General features: G+C 32.7%; 1 protein-coding gene across 1 annotated transcript in view; it reads left to right on the top strand.

The window, feature by feature from the left end:
• Positions 1–18961, top strand: part of SYCP2 (synaptonemal complex protein 2) — a 29801-nt gene that overhangs the window by 4440 nt on the left and 6400 nt on the right. Inside the window, exons 3-35 of the mRNA XM_085241380.1 lie at positions 49–192; positions 393–521; positions 842–946; positions 1485–1509; positions 2488–2573; positions 3356–3444; positions 3946–3980; positions 4596–4738; positions 4817–4869; positions 5706–5751; positions 5963–6058; positions 6576–6636; positions 7139–7287; positions 7893–7967; positions 8265–8414; positions 9402–9501; positions 10754–10872; positions 11185–11280; positions 11408–11483; positions 11582–11639; positions 12190–12326; positions 12415–12561; positions 12667–12773; positions 13265–13374; positions 13973–14009; positions 14643–14707; positions 14813–14870; positions 15561–15616; positions 16136–16184; positions 16308–16482; positions 16866–16930; positions 17867–18040; positions 18774–18954. Coding sequence (XP_085097506.1) covers positions 49–192; positions 393–521; positions 842–946; positions 1485–1509; positions 2488–2573; positions 3356–3444; positions 3946–3980; positions 4596–4738; positions 4817–4869; positions 5706–5751; positions 5963–6058; positions 6576–6636; positions 7139–7287; positions 7893–7967; positions 8265–8414; positions 9402–9501; positions 10754–10872; positions 11185–11280; positions 11408–11483; positions 11582–11639; positions 12190–12326; positions 12415–12561; positions 12667–12773; positions 13265–13374; positions 13973–14009; positions 14643–14707; positions 14813–14870; positions 15561–15616; positions 16136–16184; positions 16308–16482; positions 16866–16930; positions 17867–18040; positions 18774–18954 — 3196 coding nt within the window. The remainder of the gene's footprint in view (positions 1–48; positions 193–392; positions 522–841; positions 947–1484; positions 1510–2487; positions 2574–3355; positions 3445–3945; positions 3981–4595; positions 4739–4816; positions 4870–5705; positions 5752–5962; positions 6059–6575; positions 6637–7138; positions 7288–7892; positions 7968–8264; positions 8415–9401; positions 9502–10753; positions 10873–11184; positions 11281–11407; positions 11484–11581; positions 11640–12189; positions 12327–12414; positions 12562–12666; positions 12774–13264; positions 13375–13972; positions 14010–14642; positions 14708–14812; positions 14871–15560; positions 15617–16135; positions 16185–16307; positions 16483–16865; positions 16931–17866; positions 18041–18773; positions 18955–18961) is intronic.

Raw genomic sequence — 18961 nt, 5'->3', positions numbered from 1 at the left:
ATCAGTCTTAAGACAGAGATGTATCACTGTGTGCTTCTTTTATTCTAGCAGTTTGAAAAGATAATTGATGAAGTTACAAGGAAAAAAAATTTTGAATTGTTAGAACAATACCTGGAAAGAGAAGACTGTGAAAATATCTCTTACAAATGCAGCAAACAGTTTGTCAACAAGTTAGACAAGCTTCTGTGTCAGGTGATCTCATTGTTATGTCAGAATAATTTGTGCTTGTCTGAAAAATACTTTTTTCATTTGTACCAGCAGTTGATTCGGAAAACCGAAATAAAATTTAAGACTGAAATCTCTCAGTTCTTGAGAATACAAAGACGTGCTTAATTAAATGTAAGATTTTCTGGAAGTATAAACTGAAGCTGATGTTACAATGTTGATTTCAGGAACTTGACAAACAAGAAATCCAAAGTGTTTCAACTTTACTAAATTCTCTTTGGAAATGTGGGGAAAAAATCAGCATAGCAGGCGACAATGGACTCCCAGCAATGATAAAATGTGGCCTTATTGGAAAGATAAGTATAACCATAAAGCATGTGGGAAAAATATGAGTGAAATATATGTGAGTAATGCTTCAGCACTGAACAACTTAGTATTAAGTTTAGTCTTTGATTGCCTTTTGAGTTAAGGATTTCTTACTATTTCACAACAAGCATTACTCCAATTAAAGATTTAGCTTACACTACCAGGCTTGCACTGAAATGTGCTCAGGAAGCTGGTAATATTTTTGCTGTTATTTTAATCTTTGTATAGTCAGTATAGTTTTTCTGAAGTATAATACAGTCTTGTTCTTTTTTGTGCTTTTAACGTAGGTTTGCTTTTATTTTTCTCTTACATGGTTAATTGGTATGAAAAGTTAAAAGGAATTTTGATTCTCAGAGGAAATGAAAAGAACAAAATTGTTACAAGTCTGGCTGAAGATTTCTTCAACATACTACTGGTAAAAAATATGTTGATGATTAAATATATTGTTTGTGAAAAGAGTTGTTAGTAGTTTGGCAACAAAAAGGCTTTCAAGCATTTTTCTATTTAGTATCCCTCTAATGCTAATGTTACAATGATTTCTGAAACAGATTACAAGTCTCTTCGGATAGTCTCCATTCATGCTTGTTAGCATCATTTAAAAAAAAAAAATAAATTCAGTGAACAAAAATATTACATCTCTGGTTTAATTTTTATTACCCACGTTAGTTGTATGCTAATCCCTCATCCAAGGGCCCACAGTCTATAAGATCTGGGAGTGTTTAATAAAAAATGTATACATAAAAAAGTTGTAGTAGAGGAAGTAATTTGAATACATTTACTAAAATATTTGAGGATATTAGACTTAACATTAGAAAATGTGTGCTGTGTTCCTCCTTAAGGATTTAAGGGTGAAATAATTGTAAAGTCTTAAAAGCTTTTTATTTGCCTGCTTTGAGTACATTATCTGAATTTTGTGCTGTAATACTTACAGTGCCACCTTTTTTTTATTATAGACTGTATATGACAGCAGACCTGAAGGTGAGCTTAAAGGAATTCTGTTCTAGATATCATAGTTCAAATATCTCTTTCAGAGCACTTCAGAAGTTATCAATGATAAAAAAACTACTTGTGGAACCATTTGAACACAAGGTGGTTCAGAGAGCAGTTCTGTGTGAATAATAAGGGTAGTATAAAGTTTTGTGATTAATGTAAATAAGCAGATCTGTGTTCTGCAGCCAGTAAACATCGAGGACTTGTCCTCAAGAGGGCTGTGCTGTGCACTTTTCTTGTGCTCATGAGAAAGGCAGCTTGATTGTGAATTGCATTTTTATGTGGGGAAAAAAAGCCTGAATGACAGTTGTAATCTTTTATTGTTTAAGGTTTGTGTATTGACAAGTTTTCTTTGTAACTTGACAATATCGGCAATAGAAAAGCAGGAAAGTTTCTTCTCAGTGATGGCAACTAAGAGGTTTTCATTAAGAGGGCAGTGTTACCAAACAACTGCCACAGCTCCACATAGCACAGTTGTCCTCCTCTTTGGATGGCTATCGTGAATATCACACTGTTCTTACCTTTCACTAAAGTAGCACGAATGGTAGAAAGTACAGAGTATTTTGCTGTCACTGTCAAAATGTCAAAGGGCCCATTTTCCTCAGTTTTGGGAAGACACAATCCCAGAGCTCTCAGAAGTGACATGTGCAATTGATTGGAATATGTTTTAAAAATTAATGATCTTCTTGTACAAGGGATTTCCACAGTTAGAATGTGGTACACAGGAATAGAAACATCACAGATTTTTATGATATTTAATGTGAATGTAAGTACTATTCTGTACGGCATCTTGACTACAAGATGCTTATTTTTAAATACCAGTAATTCTGCATAGAAAAGAAGGCATGCTGTATTTTATTTCTGAATTAACGCTATGTTTACACTTGCAAATAAAAATCTTTTCCCAAATGCTGGAATTTTTGCTGATTTTTAATCTTTTTTTTTTTTTTTTTCTCTGCTTGTTAGGTAAAATGGAAATGCTAGAAAACTTTGTTTTAAGAACATGTACCATCATAACTGATACAAGAATTAATATTTATGTCCAACAAGAGGTAAACGCTTCTTTTTTTCTAAGCAGCATTTTTCTCATTAGTATTTAAATATACTTTGCAAAGATAACTGTACAAATGCCATAAGCAGGTAATGTTGTGGTAGAATATAGTAGTATCAGAAGGACGATTTAATATTTCTCTGGGGATGCTGGTTGGCGTTTGTGCTACTAACCGTTCATTTTTGCTTTGGGCAGTAAATTGGAAAACAGTGGTAGGATGATTCTGTTGAGAAAGCTGTATAAAGGCGTAGAAGATAAAATGCTCCATTACAGTTGCTAGAAATTCTTAAGATACTTGCAGGAGATGTCTATACCTTCTAGTATACTCCAAATTTCTCCTATTTAATTTACTAACATGATGTTTTCAAGGTTTTCCTTTCTCTTTAAAGAAAAGAGTTTGGGGTTTTATGTTTCTTTGTTGTGTTTTATTGTGTTTGATTTTGGCTTTTTTTTTTTTTTCCCCTCCTCTATAGTCTTCTCTAAAGGCTACATCTCCAAAGCAAGGGCGTTTGCATGCAAATTTGAGGTATAATTTAGCTTAACAATCAGCTTCAGACAGCAGTCTCTCTCTGAAAGTTTGTTGCTGTATTTACACCTGCAAAAAAGAAACATAAATGCCATTTAAGGCCAAACAATTATTTTCTTGTTTTTCAATTACTCAAGCATGTGATTTTGATCAGTGGTACAGAATATATTGAGTAGATCCTGAATACAGGTGCAGAATAACTTAAACTTCAGTGACTTACTTTATGTTTAATTCAAATCCTTTTTTTCCCCACTCAGGTAGTAAGAAAACTTAATTTAATGCTTGACAGCATGCCTCGAGATGCCAGGAAAAAGATATTTTCTACAAAGGAGATGTTGCGTGTCGTGTAAATGATCTTCAATATTTTTTTAAATCATTAAATTATTTGCATATCTATAAAGATATTTTCTTACTAAGACTTTTTATAAGGCATGATAGTCCACGTTTAACTCATTTTTGCATTTATTTTTGCTGTTATATTGCCTGTGGTAGTGTCAGTGGCAGATATTCTCATAGGGTATTCCCCCTTATTTAATCCTGTTTTTAAACAGTTACATTCGTAGTCAATTATAGGACTGTGTGAATCACTCACTGGAAGGACAGACTATTTGCATGTTTGGAAAACTTTTTATAGCATTAAAAAAAAAAAAAAATGTACCTGGTGGTTCAATTCTCTAGTATTGCTTTCAGATGTATGCTTTTGCAAATGAAAGACCTGCCCCTCTTGAGTCTTAATAATTCGAATCAGATTTTCATCTCATATGTTGAAAAGTTGTAATTAAGTAAACTTTTCTTTTGTGCTTTGTTTTGCTGTCATAATTTGATGAAAGACTGCTTACTTTTTCAGGAGTGACATGGGTAGGAGAATTTTGGATGCTGGAGGTGAGCATGACTAATAAACATTTTATTATTGATATTAAAAATTACATGTAGTCCCATTTAAAAATCCAGGGAATATTAGAAGCTGCTGAATGTTGCAGTAATAGTCCTCTGAAGAATAAAAATATTGCAAGAATACTCTGCCTGCAAACAGGAATGTTTCAGATGAATGCAGTATCAGGCTAACTTTGTGAACTTTTCAATCCTCTTCTCTTGCAAGTGAATTTTAAAATAGCAAAAGATCAGAAAGTAGTAAGTCTCTGAGGACAGTGAACTGTTTACCACATTTAATATTAGTCTAATTTTTGTCAAGGATCACTTTGGTTCCTCTCTGATTCAAGCAAAAGCTGAACATTTCTTATCTTTGCTTATATGTGTAGCATTGCTTTGACCTTCCCTGAGAGTTTAGTTGAAGTCTCATTTTGAATCATCAGTTGTTCATTCATCCTTATTCCCTTAATTCTATATTTCCTTTATGGATTACATACTTGGGTATAATGTGCTACGCAATATGAAAAGTTTGACACTGCTGGTAATAGGTTCTTATACAATTCTTATTTTTTTTAAATCAGTAGTATTCTTAAAACTACTATTCCTGTAAAATGTATTGTGCTGTAGACTATGACCTGCAAGTAGCCATCACAGAAGCTCTGTGCAGAATGATACCAGAGAAACAAAGAAGAGAACTGGCATGCCAATGGTTTTCCATGGAGTTTGTGTCCAATGCATTTAAAGGAATTAAAGATTCTGAGTTTGAAACAGTAAGTCATATTAAGAATGTTTCCATTGCGATAGATTTTTATTTTATACTTACATGAGAAATCTTTCTGTTTTAATAGGATTGCAGAAAATTTCTTAACCAGGTGAATGGCATGCTTGGAGATAAAAGAAGGTAAAAAATTTTAATTTCTTTTTTTAAATTAGTATGTTTTTGGCACAGAAACTGCTTTTGGTGAACTAAACAAATTGTACAAGCAAATAAGACTAATCTTACTGTGGTGCAAAGGCAAGGAACTGTGCACAATTCAGTTCTTTTAAAACATTAAATAATAAAGAAGCATTGTCTTTTGGCATGTTACCATAGATATTATTTCTCTATCAAATGTTAATTTTATGTAATTCCTATACATGGAAAAAAAATATATAATAAATTGAAGAAACTGTTTTTTAAGTAAAGGGCATTCATTTGAAAAGATTCTTAAACAATAAAAAAACCTACGCTTTGTTAATTTGTTAATTCATTAAATGTATCATCTAATAATAGTTAGCAATCTATTGATGTATATATTTCTTCAATTGGGGATGTTTGTGCTGAGCTAATGATCAATGGAGATATCTGTTAGAGAAACAGAACATTTAAAAAAGGAGAAAATACAAACTCTTTTTCCTATCTATATGATCACATCTGTATATTTTATGTCACAATGACGTAGAAGATATTGTCTAGTATGCCCCTATAGCAGCTCCATATTCAGTTTTGAATACCTATTATAAGACCATTCCTAAAATATCAGTAAATACGAACATAGAAAGGAGATCTGAGACCACTCTTTGCTCATTGAGGGTTCACATTATCTCTTTTGGGGAAGAGTGACTGTTCTTCTCAGTCTTGCAATTCCAAAGTCTGTAAAGCACATAAATTTTGTGCTGAAAACAATACGGTTTCTGTGCTGAGATATGCCAAATTTACAGTGTTTCAGTCTTTGACAAAATATCCTTTTCTTACAGGGTTTTTACATATCCATGTTTATCAGCAGCTCTTGATAAATATGAGGTAAATTGCTGGCTTAATCATATATCCGCAGACTTTTATTTGTGCAGGTGAGGTATTTCTTTGCCTTTTAGTTCAGAAAGCAGAGTTTAAATAAAATTGTCAGGCATATACAGAAGTATTTGAAGTTTGTCAACCTGTGACACAAAGCCTAATAGCTGGTATAAACTCTCACTCTCAGCTCTTGCTCCTCTGTCTTAATTTTTCATTTCAGCTACAGCTCCCATTGGATGAAAATCTTGAAGAATTTTGGATTGATTTCAATATCGGTAGTAGAAGTATATCTTTCTACGTGGCAGCAGATAATGCAGTAAGCCAAGTTTTGTCTGTCATATTGATTCTTCTGAAGAAATAGATGCATGCTTTCTCAAGTATAACAAGTATGTTATATATCCATCTACAATGTGGAGACAAAAAAAAAAATTGAGATTTGGTGCAGAAATAGGTAAATATTGCTAGTAGAAATTGGTGTCATTATTCTTTTTTCATGCATGTAGATCAAAGAATTTCAGAGTAATGGCTTTTTAATACTGTTTGTGAACAATTCAGTATATAATTGCACCTGTGAACAAGAAACTGTTTACAAAATTGGAATCACAGAATCACGTGGAAGTTGTAGTATTTGTAGAGAACTCAACTTTTTAGATGAGTATTTCTACCAAAGCTCTTCAGGGACGTTTTCAGTTATTAATTAAGAATATATTCATTGTAACAGAGGCTGTTGACAATTGAAAACTTGTTTTCACTGGAATGCTTTCTAATTGATGTCCTTAATTTATCTCTAATATTATATTTATCTTTTCAAAATTGTGTATTTTTCACATGAGGATCAGCAATGGGAAACAGTCATTATACCAGAGGAAGAGGTAGACCTATACAACCTTGAAGGTATTGGCAGTAATGAATCTGATGTTTTGTTATGCCCTAATGGGGATTTTCAAACTGATCAAAGCAAAATTCCCATCTAAAACAGTGTAGGTGCATTTTTTTAATCAAATTGCACTGCAATCATGTTAGTAGTTTGAGCATGCAGGTGCAATTTAAAGAATTTTAAAGTAATATCTTATTTCAATGCAAAATAAAACATCAGATGGTGACTTTTAATAATCTTCCTTTCAATTATCTTAGATTAGTTTTGTAAAAAGTTATAATTGGTTTGCAGCTATGATAGGTAACCTTCAGAGAAAATGCTACAGGTTGATATATATATAAATATTTTTACATGATTGAATCTTAAACTACTTCAGTAACAAAGTAGAATAAGTGGAATTAATTAAATAAAAGGTGCATTTCAATAGCTGAACTGATGCACACAATTATCAAGTATTTACTGCTTAAAGTAGCTACTTAAATGTAATGAAAAAAATTCTGCAATTTTGCTTTTGTCCAGAGAAAGATTCAAAGAAATTATTAACAATAGATCTAAAAAGCCCAATGAATGTGGGTAATCAAGAAGGAGAGAAATTTTTTTTATATTTTGATTCTATCTTGGAAATCGAAGATGTAGCCAGAAAGATTTATGGGTTAAATAAATGTAAGGTAAGATGCAAACACTTTTCATATGTTTTTGATTCAATTCGAAATGATGTCTTATTGCCATGTTATTATAACTGATTATTTTATTGATTTCTTCTTATGGAGTTTCTTTAGTCGCAGTGTTAATAAGAATGTTGATTCTTTTGTAACATGTTATTTTCAGTGATGTTATGTAGTAAATTTAAAAATAATTGTTACAAAAACAAGCTGCAATAGGATCACTTTTTTTGTTGTTGTTATATGCAAAATCATGTTAATAATACTTATGACTTTGCAGTAACATGGGAAATAGCAGTCTATCAGAATGTCTCATTCAGTTCAGATTGCAGTATGCTTACCCCTTTAGGAATTTACTCAGTTAAAAATTGTTTGCCAACCATATTTTACTTCTTTACTGCTTGGTGCAAACTACTTTGCCCTGCACTCTTCCTAATTGAGAAACTCAGTAGGACTGGAACAGCTGTGAGCTTGCAGACTGTATTTTCCTCTCTAACCTATGTAATTTCAGGCACTTCTGATCTCTGACTTAAATATTTTCTTTTTTGTTTCTTGTTTAAGAAGAAGTGAGCAAAGTGTTTTCTTTACTTAGACAGTTACTCCCTTTATAGGAATTTAGTAAGAAGCAGTCTATGTCAGTTGCTAAAACAACAGTGCATATCATCTTTGATGAAAGTGGATCACAGGTATGCTGAAATCATTGTTTTCTTGTTTTTTTTAATGGTTAGTATGATTATCTAACTAATGATGACTGACTGTAAAAACAAGGATGTTTTAAAAGCCAGTGAACAAAATAGCTCTACAACTTACAATTTATATACTAATTGGCTACTCAATGTAAAGAAGTTCATCTGAATGCGTGTGTTTGTATGTACAAATATAACATGTTTCAGTATGTTGAATTTATGTATATTTGTACATGTATATATGTAGAATTTTATTCATTTCTGTATGTATGTGTGTTCACACACATGCACGTATAGGTTCTGGTGCCAGAAAGTCAGTTGTCACCATGTTTGGAAGAAAAATATGAAGATGACAAATTCAGTAAGTCCAAAGCACAGCAACTTCCTGGAAGTCAGAGGTCTTTGAATAAAAACAACCAAGATAAATGCAAAGATGGTTCCTACAAGGTAAGTTGGAGTATCAAAGCAGAAGAGTACATCAAAAGTACAATTAAATGTAAATGTTCATTAAACTAAAATTGGAGTATAATCCAGATTTTTATATTCTTATGACTTTGCAGTCAGCTATGTAAATCCTTCTTTGAAAAAGTTTGCCCAAATTTATTGATACTGTTTCAAAATAAATAACAGAAAAATAATGTTTGCATACTTTAATAGACCATTGTCCTGATAGAATTCTAGTTAGATAGAAATGATTTTAAAGCATGTTCAGATACCCTACGATATGCAGAAGTTCTGGAAACTTACTAATTATCAGCTATAGTAATAGCTGTAAATTAGAGACAAGTCCTTATAGGCTTGGTATTCACAGAGAACAAGATTTACAAAAAAGCTCAGGTGTGGCTGTCAGGATGTCTCGTGTATCTTCATTAACCAAACCACAATTTGTTGGGACTGCTGCTATTCATTGCTTATTCTCTGTATAAACTGGGAGGAGCAGAATTGTGAAGCCTTTTGCCACACAATCACTCTACAGTTGTGAAATGATAAATGCATTGTGGTTCTACCAGATCTAACTACAGATATCACAGGGATAGGAGAAAAAGATGAAGTAATGCTGTCATTTCCTCACCATGCAGTAGTCATGCAGTGCGTGTATTGCTGGGAGTTGTTTTCAGTAAACCTGTTCCTGTGGAAACTCCTGAAAGTAATCTTAGTTCTTTTGATTGTTAACAAAGGATGGAATTTGGCCTTGCTTTGTTGAGTTAAATTAGAAAAATAATAATGCTGCTCTCAGTTAAAATCCAGAGTTAAATAATCCAGGTGTTATGGTAAACTTTTTCATGGTGAGAATTGCATAAAAATCAGTTGTTACATTGACAAGTATAGCAAGAGCAGCTGATGTTAAAAGTCTCTTGGAAATAGGTTTCTAAAATCTTACGTTGTCACCCTTAAGTCTGTGTATAATGATCAAGTGTTTTTCTGTGCCTCAAGATCACCACATCTTGTAAAAGGAAAGTGTCTGAAGCATCAGTGCTTATTCCTGCAACTGCAAGATTTTCCACACGGAGTCCACTGGTATTTCTTAGTACGTGTAAGTTTACAGGTACTTTCAGTGTAGCACTAAACTGCAGTTTTTGAAGTGGCTAATTGAGAATAATATGGTACAGGAATGAACTGTGATCCATTGCAGGGCTGGAAAGGAGTAATGTAGACTTCATAAAATCTCTCCAGCAGATGCTTTAAGCTTGAAATCTTTAAAGTAGGCCACCTGCTATACTGTTCCATAGACATGATGCAGACAGAATAGCATTCCAAACAGCTGAAAGCTACTATTTCTTGTATTACACTGACAGTAATTTGTTTGTGCTAGAGCAAGCTAAGTCTTCTTGTGAGGTAAAGTAATAAAGGATAGTGTAGAACTAAAACATGGGAGGTTTTTTGTTTCTTTCCTCATTACTACCATTCACCCTTGGTTTAAAGAATTCTTGGCAGAAAGTGCTTTTATAGCAGTTGAAGTGGGAAATCAGTTTTTTTCCATATGTCTATCCACCTCCTGCATTTACTGGAATGTTTTAGACAAAGCATTTTGCAAGCCTGTGATGTTCATTGTGACGGTTTTGTAGAGACTTTCTTTGGGAGTTGATTATGTTTCTAGTGAATAATGTGGAATCAACTGCAGATTTGAATTGCAGGTCTAGAGCTACAGCTGCTTACTTCAAAAGCTGTTTCTTATTAAAAAAAAAAATAAGGAGGATACTTTTCTTTGTAACAAATAGGAGTCATTGTTTCTTCCGAACAGTGCTACTGTAATACACTTAGCACTTCCTAAAAGGAAGTGACTTGTAAGTCCAGTAGAGGTTGCAGATGAAACTAGTGGCCAATTTTGTGACTAATTTTCTGTTTTAATGGTCTCAAATGATCCCGTATATATTCCTGTATATATCGCTTTATCATGCCAATAAAAAGTAACAGGCTAGAAATTGAAGGATTTTCAAATTAGGGTGGAACAAGACAAAGATAAATTCTGTACTTTTTTTTCTAATTTGGAACTTAGTACACTATCTATTCCAGTAAAATGTGTTTTATTGTAAAGTATCTACATACATGACCAAATATTTTCTTCCAGAGCGTGGATGTAAAACATTGCTTCCTTCCAGACATCCATTGTATATTGGCTCATTAGCCTCTGTGTAATTTACTTGAAATCAGTAGAATTATTAAAGATGCATACTGAGTATATACAAATACTTGTCACTCTTTTAAAGTTTATGGAAGAAAAGAGATCATGGGCAATGCTCTTCAAATTGGTCTAGAATTATAACACATCTCTCATTTGCTTTCAGCCACTCCTTCTAAAGGACGATGTAAGTTACCTTTGAAAATGATGAGCTCTGTTGAAAGATCTAACAGTAATGCAGTAAATGGAACCAGAACTAAAAATTTATATCAGGAGCTTACTGAAGTATGTATGTCATCTTTAGCTAAGTCTTTTACTTAGAATAGCACGTGTTCTATTTTGTTCCTAATTTGTGCTTAGAAGAGCTAGTGTTCTGCAATCAGTAAATAATTTAACAGAAAACAGAGTGGTTCTTGGGTCACATTCAGGTCAAATCCCTGATTACAGGATTCTGAAGCATTTTATATACCTATGCTTCAGAAGAAGACTTAACTATATTGAATGTATCATTTAGAATACTTTGAGTGTTACTTAGTAGTAAAATTTGTTTTGTTTTTATGGATTGTAATGGTCACTGTTATTTATTGTACTTTCTAGAATGGGCAAAGATGTACATCAGATAATGAATTTTGTGAAACAGAGCAGAATACCAGGAAATCAAAAATCAGAGAAGAGGCAGAACTACCAGAAAAGGTATTGGAACCAGTATTTCAATGAAAAAAAGTAATGATTTAATATTTTATTCAAGAAGTGATGAATTTGAGACACCTTTTTGTTTGTAATTTTATGTAACTGTTTTATTTTGCATGTTGTTCTTCAGCACACACTCCCTACAGTAGAAGTTTTAAAATTTTTACCAGAAGCAGAAAATGGAACCACTGAAAAGCAAACTTTAGGCAAGTAATTTTACAAGAGTTATCTGTCCTTACTTTATTTTTTTTTAATCTTGTACATTCCTTTTGTAATAATGATAACAAATTAATATCTCATTTAGACGATGCATTAGATATTGTTCCTGACTCCCAGCGAGCAGGGAGAAGCAACAAACATCTGTAAGTACTGAAAAAGAATACCAAGTCACTGTTGGTTTGTAACTCAGTGACTAGTTCATGAAAAGGTTCATCTGTTGTTTTTAACTCTGTAATTAAAGTCTGATTATTTTGAAAATAGTGATCATTAACAAGATTAGAGTAGTAGTTTAATGTTCAAAGTTAATAAGGAGAATTCTTTCAGATTACAACAGAAAGTAAAGTAAAAATGACATGGGTTTGCATACAGTGAGCTGTGCCATAAAAATTAGCAAACACATTCTAATTGTAACTCTGTAGGTGCACCACATTGTTATCTTGTTCAGTTTTAGTGCTGGCCGTAGGATACTGAAACTACCTCTTTGAAACTGCCTTTTTGTATATATAATTTGTGAAGTTTTGTCATTTTACAAAACACTGATTAATTGAACAATAGTAGCAGGCTTATATACCATTGTGAAATGCATTGATAATCTAAAAGCTAGCTGTTTCCCTATGTTGTGATGCATGTTTATTGTAGTTCAGCCTCACTTCCTGCAATTCACTGATAACACAATGATATCGTTCTTATTAGACTGCCTGGTCATTTGAAAAGTTCTTCTGATAAGAAAAGAACGAGGAAAAAAAGAATGTGTTCTGTCCCTGAGAAAAATATAGCAACTTGCGACAGACAAAAGCTAGATCTGTCATTGGAACAAGCATCTCACACAGGTTGTGTTCGTATTTTCTTAAGTGTTAGTTCAAAAATGATGTTTCAGATAAGATTTTAACCTATAGTTGTGCTTTCTTTCTGATTTAGCTCCCATTCCTAGTGAAAGAGCTGTGAAACATAAAGCTCTTTGTTCAGTTTTTGGAAGTGCTTCTCCAGATAAACAAATAAATAAAAGAAAACAACCAAAAAATGGAACTGAAATCAGAAAGGAAGAAAACTGCAAAGTACTGAGTGGTGAGTCAAAGTGTATTAATAACTTGGAACAGAAGCGGTTAAATACAGAATGGAAAAATATTTCAACTACTACTGAAACATTTAAAACATGTCTTTCTGATAAAGTGCCGGAAACATCTTTGCATTCTGATTTTACAAAACACAACAATACTAAAGAGGAAGCTGATGTTCTCTCAAGAAAGGAGACTGCAGATCATGAAAAGTCAAAAATGGTGAGAGTTTCTTTCCTTCATTTTTTCAACTTGTAATTAAGGGAATTGTTGCACTGCCAGTAATTCAAAATTTGTTATATTTTCATTTACTCGCAAACTTATTTTTACATTTATTTTTTTCAACTAGTACAGGGTGAATTAAATAATGTCAGGTATACAGTTTACTTTTTCAGCTTGACCTGTTTAAGATCACTTTAGTCTGAATATTTTTTTTAGTTGTGCTTTCTGTTAATAGTTCTTAAATATGGACTGGCTTGTACTGCTCATGTACATCTCACCCATTACTTCTTAATGTTACAGTATGTTAAAACATTCAAAACAGAATATCTGCCAGACTTGTGTAAGGAAAATGATTTTCAAAGGAATGTGATTTAGTACATCTAGAAGACTGTTTGATTAGGTTTAGGTGATTGTTAGGAGCCAGTGGCTGTTTCAGTCTTTTCTTTTTGCTGAATGGGTTCAAAGTTCAGTATTAAACTCTATTATTTCAGAAAATAAAATCTAAAGAAATCACAGATGCAACAAAATCACTAATTAGTAAAATCAGTGACAGATATAAAGATGAGAAGAGCAAAACAAGAGACTCTTTGGTTTTCAACAGGTATGAAGTAAACAATTTACTTATGTTTCTTCTGCACAGCGCTACACCTGCAATCTACTCCACTATCTACAGTTATTGCACATCTGGCTTTTGTATGGCTTGTTCACTTCTGACAAACCACCTTGTACTAAAGAATAAGAGGGAATTAATTGCAGTAATTGAAATAATTGAAGTAGTTAGAGATTTCATTCAGTGTTCTTTCACTCATTTGTTCCCAGAACTTTCCTCTGGAGAAAATTTAGCTGGGATAATTGATGGGTGTCTATTCAGGGTTCAAAACTTCAATGTTATGAATATCGTAGTTGTCATCTGCTGACGTAACTGCCTCGTAGATGTGCAGACCCTGTAGTATAGCTACCTGATCTGGAATTTTTCTACAGCACAAAAGAAATGAGTGGGACCTAATTTCTTTTAAGCCATTTGCTTTTGTATTTAAATGCTTGAATACCTTTAAATTTGTTGTATTATGTGAGGCTCTTATTTATATAAGCACTACTTAAATGTAGATATTCCAGCTAGCATTTAATAAAACGTACTGTTGGGGTTTTGGTGGTTTTTGTTTGGTTGTTTTTTTTTGTTTTTGTTTTTGTTTTTTTAGATTGTGTCCAAATAAATCCTGTTTCACTGTCAGTAAGGTAACTTAAGCTTCTGCTTCTCTTTGATTCTTTTCTTCTTGGATATGTGTGCAGACATGAGGACAGCTGGTAGATGTGAACCAAAAGTTCAAAAATATTGATGAATGTTAATTATGCATTGATTGTTTATAGTTGACATACTTTATGTACAGGTTTATGTTACCTGGAATAATATTTTTATGGGAGCAGTTAGCCAGAGAAACCCCAATTAATTTCTGCTTACATATTCTATAATTGAATCTGTTTACTTATGATTAATATGGATCCTTTGAATGTAACAATGCTGAATTTTTAGAATTAAAATATTATAACAGTCAAGCTGGACTGAATGAGACTATGAAATATGATGAAATATATCAGATGAAATATAGCCAGAATACAAAAACTAGTCTTAATGTATCGTGGGAAAACAACACAAGGCTTTCTTAGCACCCTTATAGAATAAGTTCTTAAAGGATTTAGCTTTTACTAGCTTTTTTCCAGTTTTGGCATATTCTATTATTGCTTATCTAGTGCAAATCTGTGCAAAATTGTCGGGGTTTTTTCCATAAATTCATGCCGAAAACCTTTTTTTGAGGAGACAGTATGTATGGTCCAAATTTGATAGATGAGTAATTTGTAATTTATGTCTAGGAAAATATTCAGAATAGAAATTTGAAAACTACTACTAGTCTTGATACGGCTGCTGATCATAGTGTGTAAGTAGTTATCACATTTTCAAACAAAATTTCCAGTTACCCTTATTCAACTTTGAAAAATAATCATTTATTCACTCACAAAACTGATTTCTGCGTGTTTGACAGGTATGATGTCTACAACTTCAACGTCAGTGTGTTTAACGAGCCTACAATAAAAGTTGGAGTAAGAATATAACTGAAACGTTTGTGTAATTAATAGAATGTAAAGTAGCTTCATCAAATTAAAGTTATGTCTACTGAAAGTATCATCAACAGTTAAAAACTCAAATTAGCGTCACTGAAAGTAGTGGGGGAAAATATTTTGCCATATCCTTGTTTTTATATTCGTACACCTCCATCACTTTCAAATGTATGATGGTACATGCTGTCTTACAGTTCTGGCCACTTAAAGCTATTGAAGGGTTTTCCTGAACAAAGAAAGAAACAATTTGTTGGGAGTATTATGTATCTGTTATCCTAAAAACATTATTGCCTTCTTTTCAATTTCCTAGCTTGTAAAGCTAGCTTTGCCCAGCTGATTGAGTAAAAAGAAAAGGTAAAAGCAAATGAAAGACAATGTTTTGCCTCTTGTTGTTAAGCAGAGTCTGCTGAATAGGTGACAGTAGTGGAAAAAAGTGGGTGGAAACTGATGAATTGTTTGAAGACATGAAAGTTTTAATCAGTTCTGGTTGGTTTCAATTATCTGCTTTTAAATAATTTCCAAGATGGAAATTAAGTTGGAATTTGATTGCTGAGTATAATAACTGAGCTAAAAAGCCCTTAAGTGCGTTATCTGATGGCCTGTTTCATTTTGTTTAAACAGAATAACGAAGAAAAATTTTAATTTGTTTCTCATTTATTTACATTTTTCTAGATCCAAGACTGCTGTGTTACGGAAGCAAACACTCATACAGATCCAAACAAAAAAGAGTAGGGATGTCATATTGTACCTTTGTTCTTTGATTATAAGCAAGTATAGTACTGTCTACATTCCCTACCATTCCGTTATGACAATCCAGGGAATGTGTATATCTGGACTGCTATTTTTTTTCATGCAATAAACATAGTTGCTGTCATCTCCTGGTTTTTCTTTGGAAAACTTCTACATAACTGGTAAAAATAAAGATTGTGTTTCATGAAGGAAACGCTCTTCAAAATTCTCTTTGTAGACTACTGAAGGGATTTTAACCTCCTGAAGTGGGGTAGCTTTTTGTTAACGTCTAGCTTGCAAAGGGACATACTGCTAGCTGTGCTGTTACTGATCTTTAGCAAATACATGCGTGCTTGAGCACTTACAGTAGACAGGTCTTTCTAAAATGAATTTCAAATCAAAACGTAGTACAGCCATTTGAAATGTTAAGCCGTACATCATATGGATAGCTGAAAGATTTGGTATTTTAAAATGTTGATGTGTTGTTTAAGGGTGTTTTTTCTTTTTTTTTAATCAAGGAACCCAGGTGAAAGTAAAACTAGCTCTGAAATGAACGCAGGAAAAAAAGTAAGGTTCAGATTTTTTGTGGATCATCTTACCTCGTCTTTCTGTATTTAAATACCAGTGATGAAAGTGAAAGACATATTATAAAAGTAAATGAACAACACAGAAGAACTTTTTTATTTACAGATGAGATACAATCAAAGCAAAAAGCATCTTTTCAGTGATACAGACACAGAATATAGAGGAGATGACAGCAAGACAGACATCAGCTGGCTACAAAAATCCAAAGCACCATCTAAGCCACAGATAATTGATTACAGTAGAGATAAAAACTTAGGGAAATCAAAAAGAAAAGGCAAAAGTAAGAATTCTTCTTAATATTTCTTAAACATGCTGTAATAAAAATTGTCCATTAGAGTACAGCTTGTGCTGGCTTTTATTTTTACGTATAGTAGGTTTTAGTTGTTCTGTTTCCAAGCACAAAGACTTGATCTCCTAACCATTCAGAAAGGTTAATTTCCAGAAAGTCTATATTTTAATATGTAAAATTATTGGAGAATAGGACTCAAGGAAGTTGTTCTCAAGAAAAAAAACCCTATTTTTTTAGTTAGTGCACTGAAGGTAGTTTACTGAGCCATCTTTGTAGTGATAAAACCGATTCAGTGATTTAACGGTGAAAACTCTGTAAATGTTGAGAATTTAATGATGATGCTGATTTTCTATTTTTATGTATTGTAACATCAGATAAGTTCTCTGAACTCCCTTGCTGGATGGATACGCCCAAAGGCAAAACAGCAAAAAAGAAAAAGGTAAATGTAAGTTTGCAAACTGCCTTGAAATACATGTTCACTCCAGAAACTGCTTTTTACGTAATTCTTTGTAAATACGTGCATTTCTGCACACTTACTGCAAGGTCACTTTCTAAATAAAGTCAGCTGCTTTCAGGTGCTATAGTTTTTTTAGAAAGTATTTAGAAGTATTTCAGGCATAATACAAGCTGTGAGTTAGAATTATTACTGTACATCAACGCTTTTGTGAGTTTTTTTTACTTAACTATTGATTATATCTATTTACCGTGTAATAATAATCTACTCCACTGAATGTGTCATTAGCTTTTTGCTGAGGGTTTTCATGTGGCTAATATGCTTAATTGCATATCAGTGGCTCTGAGATTATAGCCTCTGTAGTTGAATGTAGGCAATGTACTGAAACTGAAAAGAAAAATGCTTCATATTAATGAAGAATAATAATTGGAAGATGTTGCAAGCCTATTAAAACTTTGGGTATAATAAATTATGAGTGATTATTAGTACGTTAGTGTAAGTTCTTTGTAGATACTTGTAAACCAGCTTTGAAAGAAACAAGCATAAACAAATGTTACTCTGTCCCCTTTAAACCACTTTTTGGTCTGTCAGACTGTACTATAATTATTTAAATTTCCTTAATGGTAGCAGCTTAAAGCTGTTTAAGTGCATTCAGTTTAAATTGTGAACATGAAAATACTGCTGTTTGTATGTACCAGTGGTGATGTCCATGTAAATCAAATCAGATCTTTGAGTATTTAATTAATGAGCATTGAATAGGTGTACTAACTGTCCTTTTTTTAGTAGCAAGCTTCCCCAGAACTTCTTGCTAAAGTTGTTTTGAAATAATGGATTTCAAGTAATTAAAGTAACTTACCTGCTGTTCACTCTTGCATATTTATTATTTTGATATGAATTGAAGATGTTCTTATTTTTCTGAAGCTAACTGAATGTAAAAAACAAAGTTCAGTAATTGATGAAATGATGGAACAAACCGCCAGACCAAAACGACCTCAAAGAGCAGTGCAACCAAAAAATTACAAAGATCCTTCCAGTTCAGAGTCGGGAAGTGAATTTTCAGCATGTACCTATAAGAGGGAAAAATCAAAAGTACAGGTATATAGTTACAGTGTAAAAAATCTACTTGTGCCCTGTTTTTCAAATTAGACTCTGCTTTACTTTTTATTTTATGCTCCTGAATCTTAAGTTTCCAATATGTTGTGTCATTTTTAAATTATGAGTAGTTAGCTGCTAAGGAAATACATTCAAAATTGTCACAATAGCATGTCAGTTTCTGTGTATGAAATGTATTCAACTATGAAGTGCTACTGTATCCTTTATTTAACAACACAAAAGCTTTCTTTGAAAATGTGTATACTTTAAATGAGAGATTTTAGTAAGCCTGAGAGTTGTCGTTGAAATGATGTGATTTTGATAATTCTATGCCAATTCTGTATGCAATAGAAAATACTGAATTGATAGAGGGGGTATGTCCATAAACTTGTTGAGAATCTAAATAGAGCTTAATTAAGTGGTGATGAGTGCTAAATAAAACCATTTCAGTCATTTAATGTCACATTTCAATATACATGGAAAAGCCTGTTAACTTAGTTGGTTGAATTCTGAAGCATTGTGATTTGTCTGTAATTGTTCAGAATTTTGTAATAATAGAAATTTGGCTACTGAATTATGCTAATTCAGTGCATATTGACATTAGAGCAGCTGATGTCCTTCCTACATATATTCCTTTTTGGATCTTTTGTTTGTTCAACTGTGCATAAAAATAATTCTCTCTTTACCTATCTGTATGTTTACAAGTAATGTTTATATCGACTCCTTATTCTAATAGAAATGTGTGAATGAGAAAAACAAAGATGGTAATCATCAGAAGGATCTCCAGAATTTGGTGGAACCAAGGACAGTAGCAAACTGTGTAAATAAAGCATTTATTAAATCAAAGAACTCTACAGAACAAAAGGAAATTGAAATGTCTTCACCTGAGAGTCTTGCATCTCGAGAGACAATGCGATGTATGCG

This window comes from Meleagris gallopavo, chromosome 22, assembly GCF_905368555.1.
Source record: "Meleagris gallopavo chromosome 22, MGAL_WU_HG_1.1, whole genome shotgun sequence".
In the NCBI taxonomy this organism is placed as follows: domain Eukaryota; kingdom Metazoa; phylum Chordata; class Aves; order Galliformes; family Phasianidae; genus Meleagris; species Meleagris gallopavo.
The sequence above is the reverse complement of the archived record's forward strand: the minus strand, read 5'-3'. Positions and strand labels throughout refer to the sequence as shown.